This window comes from Pinus tabuliformis, chromosome 3_2 (genome assembly GCF_031772625.1).
Source record: "Pinus tabuliformis cultivar Carrire ecotype Pingquan chromosome 3_2, CPIR1, whole genome shotgun sequence".
Classification (NCBI taxonomy): Eukaryota; Viridiplantae; Streptophyta; class Pinopsida; order Pinales; family Pinaceae; genus Pinus; species Pinus tabuliformis.
In genome coordinates, this window is record NC_142302.1 from 382637939 (window position 1) to 382645921 (window position 7983).

At 36.3% G+C, this 7983-nt stretch overlaps 1 protein-coding gene across 3 annotated transcripts; it reads left to right on the forward strand.

The window, feature by feature from the left end:
* The first annotated feature begins 2412 nt into the window (after positions 1 to 2412).
* LOC149181012 (F-box/kelch-repeat protein At1g22040-like) lies at positions 2413 to 7425 on the forward strand. Of its 3 annotated transcripts, none has more exons than XM_089416410.1 (3): positions 2413 to 2743; positions 5148 to 5661; positions 6383 to 7425. In XM_089416410.1, the coding sequence occupies exons 1-3, from the start codon at positions 2593 to 2595 to the stop codon at positions 7095 to 7097; spliced, it is 1380 nt and encodes a 459-aa protein (XP_089272536.1). In that variant the 5' UTR covers positions 2413 to 2592; the 3' UTR covers positions 7098 to 7425. The 3 variants fall into 3 exon arrangements, with proteins under 3 accessions (XP_089272536.1, XP_089272537.1, XP_089272539.1); XM_089416411.1 differs by having other exon boundaries at positions 2414 to 2743; positions 5151 to 5661; XM_089416413.1 differs by lacking the exon at positions 2413 to 2743 and adding an exon at positions 4368 to 4574 and having other exon boundaries at positions 5151 to 5661.
* Positions 7426 to 7983: the final 558 nt, after the last annotated feature.

Consider the following 7983-nt stretch of genomic DNA (forward strand, 5'->3'; position numbering starts at 1 on the left):
AAACCGAATTTCTGAGAAGAAGAGTAGGAGTCAGAAGAAAGTAGATGGTAGCCATTACATCTTCCGCTGTTAATCAAGGTATGTCATCTTAAACAATAGATCATATTAAGTTTTGTTTGTGAAATATTCGGTATTGATGATCTTTGGGCTGTTAATTTGAATTGTTCATAATTAATCAAGAAAGATTTACATGTTACCCTCATATATCTCAATTTTAATTTCTTTTAAAACTCTCATAGGGAGAATTCAACGACATTGACAATATGGCAACACATATAAAAAAATTTCAAAATATTTGAATTATTCCATTTGATGACCAAATGCTATGAGTGGTGTAGATAACAGGCCTTCAACCAATGCACGCACCATCTAGTTCTTATCGATTGTTTTTACAATTGTTTAATAACCGACTTTAAATATAATCCATGAAAATCAGTGTTTTTCAAATCTTTGTATACAAGACAACCACTTTGTACACATACAATCACAATGCATGACATATATTCACGACTTCATACTTTCATGGCAATCACGCATCAACAACCCATATACCCTTCACAACTGTCGCACTTCAAATGTTTTGCAGACAGACTTGTTATTTTCGCCGTGTTCGAATACTCCCATTAGCAATGTGCGCAACGAGGAATCAAAGATAGACCCCTTTTGCTACAATTCGTTGATTAAGAATCCTTTGCAAGATCTCTCGTCCAAAGTTTTGGATTACCACAAAACTAGTGGCTCATCAATCAACAATGCGACGGATAAACTTCCCGCTCTGATACCACTGTAGGACACACAAGACTAGAAACCAAATAAATTGTATATTAAATGATCTCGAAGAATTATGTACATTTTGTACATATAAATACATATAGGAAATAATTGAATTAGTTCCAGGGAGTTCTTGGACTCCAATAACTACTCAAACTGACCCAAGGTTAATCCCGAGGATTAGCTATCTAAGAGGGATGATGGTTGGAAATTAAGTAAGCCCTCGATTCCGACTCTCACTTCTTGATTCTACCTCCCTTTCTTCTCCTTTTTACTTTTTATTTCTTGCTGATTTTTCCATTTTAATTTTTACCATTATTTCTTCTTTAACTCCGTTTGTTTTACTTAGTAATCATTTTCTTGATTCCTCCTTTTTATATTATACTTATTTTTGCTACCCCTAGATATCTGCTATTATCTTGTTCCCCTCCCTCTTGACCTTCATTTTTTTTGAATATTTATAAGAGTTAAGTCTTTCTCTACTATTAATTTTTTGCGATATTATAAATATGTCAGTGAATAAAACTAATATATATGCCTACTAACCTCTTCATATTTAAATAATAATTTAATTTACTTTTTTGTTTTATATATTATTATTATTTATAGAACCATTTCTTAAACTATATCTCTAGTTCTTTACATTGAACTTAGGTTATTTTATTTGTTTGGAATAAGTTAGCCCCTATTAATATTTCATAAATTGATAATATCTAATTAGTTATTAACACATTAAAATAAAATATCTTATTTGCTCCTAGATAGATAAAAAATTTAATAGATAGTACTTTATTAATTAATTATTAAAATATTGGAACAAAATAATTTATATATAATATTTTAATATTTTACTGAACTTATTAATTAATTATTAAAATTAAAATAATATTTTTTCTTAACTAGGATTTCTAAATAATTAATTATTAAATATTGATATAAAATATTTGATATTTATATTTATTCCTAAAAGTTAGTTTTTAACTAAATATATATTATTATTTTTATAGATAACTCTGTACCTCTAGTTTTTAATAATATTTTACTTACCTTATTAACTAATTTACCAACTACTAATTTTCAGCTAATTCTAGGTCATGATGAGTCCATGCTATTTATTCCTTAAGATCGATTGATTCTTCACCTTGTCCTGAGGATGGACCACATTAGTTGGTTCGAAACATAAACCAAATCCTAATAATGTGATTAATCTGAAAGACATCTATCTACATTATGGATCACAAAAGTCTTAGATCTAACATAAAATATAATTATAAAATAATTTGAATATAATTAAAATGTGAGGCTTTCAAAGATAATAGGAAAAGTTATACAGATACACTCACAACTTCACACAAAAATTATCAAATACATCAAGCAGATGAACAAGCAATCTATCCTATAAACTATTTTTTTACATTAAAATAATTTGATTCTTTCTATATCTTTTAGATAACCTAAACCATTCATAAATATTTCATAAACACTTGGCATTTTCCCACAGAGGCAAATGGCGAAAAACATACACATGTACGTTAAATTGTAGTCCGTAAGGCCAAGTCACCAACCATTCTCCGTCTATTGACGGTTGACGGTAATGACACGCCACGTCATTCGGCCCCGTCTATTACCGACGGCGCGAAATCCGTGAGTGACGTAGAATTTTGATCCCTGCTTCTTGAAACCAACGATGGAGGTATGGGTTTCTGGCCACTGAGTCTCCAATAAGTAACTGACCAACCCCATTTGAAATGTATTAATAAAAGCAGATAACCAGGAAAGCTAGTTCACAGAAGGCTGAGCCTTAATTGACCCTTTTTAAGAATGGGAATCGTTGTTTCATGCTGCCAAAAATCGTCACTCAAGTCACGGGTTCAAAACAAGTTGCTCGGTATTGGGTCCAGAATCCATGGGCTAAAGTCTTTAAAACGGCTTCGGCTTCGGCTTCGCAGAAGACTGAAGACTGTAAGTCCAGGTGAGTTAGTTATTTCATTCCCTGGACCTCCTTTTTGGGATTTTGATGGCCGTTCCACCAGTCTGTTAAGTTAAGGTTTAGTACATTGTGCAAATCAGTTATGTGAATGAGAGTTGCTGGAATTTATAGTCTGTAATGGGACATGCTGATCGGGGGTTTTAGTATTTCATATTTTCTGTTCCATTCTTGCATTCTGCCGTAGATGTTCAAATCTTGTGAAGGGTTTTGATCTTTATTGTAAGAAAGATGGTGAAAGCTCCATTTTTTGGGGGGAATTTTTAATGACTTTTTGTATAGGTTGCTATTTAGAGTTCCTCCTTTAATTTCGTAGCGGGGAGGCTTGAGTACCTCTATTAGGCATGCATGTTCCACCTGTAATTTGGGAAGTCCAGAGTGGTTGCTCTTAAATTTTAGATAGTCATGGGCTATCTTTTTATGATTTGTTGTTGTGACTAGTGAGCTCTCTATTTAAATCAAGTTCATCAAAATGATCTTGATATGCCAAGATGACAGACTGTGAATGGTAAAATCTGTGTAGTCCTCCTCTGTATGCCCTGATGAGAGGGAAAGTCATACTTGCATATGTCTCTAGCTCGTCTCCACTCGAGGCAAAGTTTCTCATAGTTGGTAACAACCATGTAAACAGACGTGCCTTAGTCCCATCCCATTATAAGAAGTTTAATTTGTTCTCAAAGAAAATTGAATATATGCCTTCTTATTACAGGTGTTAAATCTCACCTCAACGCTGTTAGATGTTATGTGTTTTTAAGAGTGGGCATTTCTAACAGAGCCTTCTTATAAAATGCACTTTTGTGCTTTTGGAACGCCTAAAAGGAACTAGAGTAAGCTCAACTACCTGGGCGATCATAACACATGTTCCTTGTGACTAGTGGGCGCTCTATTCAAACCATCGCCTTCAAAAGGATCTCATCCCAATGGGACATAATGTGAATGGTAAAATCTGATTAGTCTCCCTCTGTATGCCCTGACGAGAGGGCAAGTCATACTTATATATGCCTCCAGTTTGTCTCCACTCTCTTAACTTCTTTATAGTTGGTGAAAGGATCTTGTGCCAATGGGACGGAGTGTGAATGGGAAAAGCTGATTAGTACCCTGCTGTATGCCCTGATGAGAGGGCAAGTCATACTCATATATGCCTCCAGTTCGTCTCCACTCTAACTTTTAAATAGTTGGTAATAACCTTGTAAACAGGTGTCCCTTAGTCGCATCCCATAATAAAAAGTTTAGTTTGTCGCAAAGTATTGGATATTTACCATCTTATAACAGGTGTTAAATTTCACCGTAACACAAAGTTTTGCTAATGAAATGTTTTTTGTGCTTGTTGAATGCCTAAAAGGAACTACGGTAAGCTCAACTACCCAGGGGATAATAATACATGTACTTGAAAGCTAATGCAGGGAAATGATTTGACTTTGCCCAATCCAAAAATGCAATGCAAGGCAAAGATGAGTTCTCGCTTGACCTGGTCAAGAGAAATATGCTAACTGAACGTACTGTTCTTTGTTAGATCTTGGTTTAGCTGGAGTAAAATAGGTTTCCAGTAGGCTCTATGTGGTACGACATTTTTTTGAGTGTGTTCAATTAGAATGCATTTGCATGCTTGTGGAATAATTGAAGGGAACTACAATACGGTCAACTACCTGGGTGATCATAATGCATGTTCCTGAAAGGCAGTGCGGTCATTTTACTTTACCAAATCTAAAAATGTAATGCAGGGCAGAGACGAGTTCTCACCTGAGCTGGTCGACAGAAATATGCACGCCGAGCAGACTGTTCTTTGTTAGATCTTGGTTTATGTGGATCCAAATAGGTTTCCGGAAGAACACTCTCTCTCTCTTTATATATATATATATATATATAAAATAAAATCTTATTTAGTGCTCTTTGCTAAATCTTGGGTTATGTGGAGCCAAACAGGTTTCCAGGAAGGTTTTTCCTATTAAACCTTATAACAACTTCTCTTAAGCCAAGTAAATCCTGGTTTATGTGGATCGAAATAGGTTTCCAGGAAGCTCTCTTTTGTGCCTTTGTTTTTGGAATCTTTTATCATATGTATAGTTTATTAGCCTAAATTCATTTCCAAGGCTCTTTCAAGAAAGAAGACCAAACTATGTTCCATGCTAGATTTTGGTTTTTGAGGGTCAAATATTTCAGTTTACCCATGCTTTCTCAGCCACTGAGCATTTTGTCGTGTTTGGCTAAGATACAATTCCATTGGGTCCCTTTAGTAAAGATGACTGAACTCTGGTGTTTTGTAAATATGTTCTTAGAATTCAAGGGCCTTTGGATTGGGTTTAGGGGGTAGTAAAATAAAATCAACATACTTTTCTTTTGCTTGATGTTGTTGTTCTCCATGATTACTGATATCAGGCATTGGTTGAAGTAGGTCAGTGGAGAAAGAGTGCCCAGAAAGAGCTGCCGGCAAAGAGCACCGAATTCTGTAATACGTCCAACTCAGAGTTTGAAGGCAATGGCTTAAGTATTTTTCCAGGATTGCCAAATGATTTAGGATTACAATGTCTAGCAAGGGTTCCTCGTTTCTATCATTCTAGTCTTCGTGCTGTATCCAGAGCATGGCGCCATTCAATTGATAGCCGCGAGTTCTTGGAGCAACGGAAGCTGCTTGGCTGCTCTGAGGACTGGCTTTATCTTCATATTGGAACGTCACCGCACTTGGAGGAGAGGAGTCAAGGTAAGAGAGTGAGATGGCAACTTATTGGTGGTTACAGCCAGTGGCATGCACTAGATCCACAGAGATATAGGTGGTACGCACTTCCTCCAATACCCTATGATCGAGCTCTGACTGGAGGGCAAGTAATTTTGGGTGCCGCATCAGCAGTCTTGCAAGGAAAGCTTTATGTGATTGGCGGTGCTCCATTTGGTAAAGCAGCAATAAGGTACTTCCTGGACCTGATTGTAACTTTCTTAAAGCATTCAAATATGATTAAATCTAACATCTTTATGTATCTATACCTGGTTATCTTCTTATATCCTACTGAAACACAATCATTGTGGAAAGAGCAATATAAAAAGACCCTCTAGTCAGTGGATAATTTCAATCAATTATTTGAATGACCATTGTATTAAACTGCAAATGCATGATTTTCAAATGCAGTTTAAAATCTGGAAAGTGCGTTTGTCCTCTATTGCATGTTAAAAAAATGTCATTTGAGTAGTAAATGTGTTTCATCTTTAAAGCAACAAGGGAGATAGGCCTCGTTTGGTGACCCCTTAAATCACAATCATGGTGGAAAGAACAATAAAAAAAAGACCCTCTGGTCGGTGCATGGTTTCAACCAATGATCTGAATGGCCATTGTATTAAACTGCAAATGTATGGAATGTAATCTAAATTCTAGAAGGTGCATTTATCATCTATTAAATGTGAATAAAATGTCATCTGAGTGATCAATGCTTTCTATCTTTAAATCAACCAGGGAGAAAGTCCTCATTTCAAAGCCTGTTATTTAACTTCACCTCTTCCATTTCCTTGCCTATCTTCAGGCTATTTAATGTTACCATGTGTGGATTCATTTGTTATGTTTGTCACTAGGGGCTTTTGTATAATACAATGTGGTTGCTATTTTTGTTCCACACTAACACTGACGATTATCTACAGGGATGTGTGGATGTATGATCCAAGGAAGAACAAGTGGAGAAGGATGGCATCCATGTCAACTCCTCGTTTTGGTTGCCTCGTAGGAGTAATTGACAACAAACTGTATGTAGTTGGAGGGTCTGGTATGTGCCATATGACATGCTATTCCCTCCCTTGCTTGGAAGTTTATGATCCCATTACAAACACATGGAGGTATGCAGCAAGTGCAGGAGGTGCCATTGCTGACAATCCTTCTAATCCTCTTAAACATGTAGCAGTGGTAGATGGGAATTTATGTGTAATAGGACCACAGAGCATTAGAGGTCGTATGAATGGGGGCATGTACGATCCCGTTACAGATACATGGTCCGAAATAAAGCCGGGCTTACAGGAAGGATGGGGAAAGCCAAGTACTGTTATGGATGGTAAGCTCTATATTATTGATTTTAGTGGTTATAAACAATATATTCCAGAAGATGATCGCTGGGTGCCTGTAAAGTGTCAGCCTGAAGATTTTCTTTTGGGTTGGGATCCAAGATTGATTTTAACAATGTCAAGCAGCAAAGAAAAGATTTACTTGGTGGGTACTATGGGGTCTGCACTGTTTGCCATGATTGTTCCTGTAAAGAATGGGAAGACCAGTCAAAATATCAGATGGCATACAATGAAGCTTCCAAACGGTATAGATTTTTTAGGTAGCTTGGGGCATTGTACTTGCCAGATTCTTGGTTATTAATGTGCATTAATTGCAATATTCATTACCAAGCCTCATTTCAAAATTTTTATATCCTCACCTTCTACTGTTCCCAATCAGGGTTGTGCTTTCCCACTTTCTGTTTTCTTGCAAGTCTCTTCACGCTCTGGGATTGTGCTTGGGAGTTCAAATATAGAATCCTTAAGATCCTTGGCATTATTTGGAAGAGATGTTTTTTGATTTCATATGGCCAATACCATATGTATTGTGCTGTATGTTGGAAGAATGATGTGCATACCCATCTGTAATAATTGCAAATGAACTGTGTGTAGATACTTGTTTGATAATAGTTAAAATTCTCTCTCTCAACCCCCTCTTTCTCATTTTTCTCCCTAATTTTTTGAGACGTTGAATCTCGTTAGCTTTCAAGTTTTTCAATAAAATCTTCTAAACCTATTTCTTTCTTTCCCATTCTTTATTTTTAAATGGATATTGTATCAAGATATCCTGCATGACGAAGGTCCATCATCAAGCAAACATAGATATACCCCATCCAGCAAGGAGGGCAAGCATCAACCAGCTCTTTCATGGCAACCAGCTCTGATTTAAAAGTTGTAGGTTCTCCCAAATGGACTGAATTAGTCACCTCATGAAAGGTTGCTGGACACAACCTTTTCCACTTAAAAGAAATGCACTTCACGGTGATCATATCTCAGACATGCATGCTTGCCGGCCTGACAATTCATCCCCTTAGTTTTTATGCAATGTGCATATCTTAAAAGTAATTAAGCTTTCCTTGCATCCTATCCCGCGAGGAGGGCAAACATAGCAACCAGCACTTTCATGACAACCAGCTCTGATTTAAAAGTTGCAAGTTCTCCCAAATGGATTGAATTAGTCACCTTTAAAAGTTGCAAGTTCTCCCAAA

Excerpts from the sequence above, each read along its gene's own strand:
- LOC149181012 (XM_089416410.1), top strand. The coding sequence starts at position 2,593 with ATGGGAATCGTTGTTTCATGCTGCCAAAAATCGTCACTCAAGTCACGG. Across the intron at positions 2,744-5,147 it reads ACTGAAGACTGTAAGTCCAG|TAGGTCAGTGGAGAAAGAGT; the intron begins GTGAGTTAGTTA and ends CATTGGTTGAAG. Across the intron at positions 5,662-6,382 it reads TTTGGTAAAGCAGCAATAAG|GGATGTGTGGATGTATGATC; the intron begins GTACTTCCTGGA and ends GATTATCTACAG.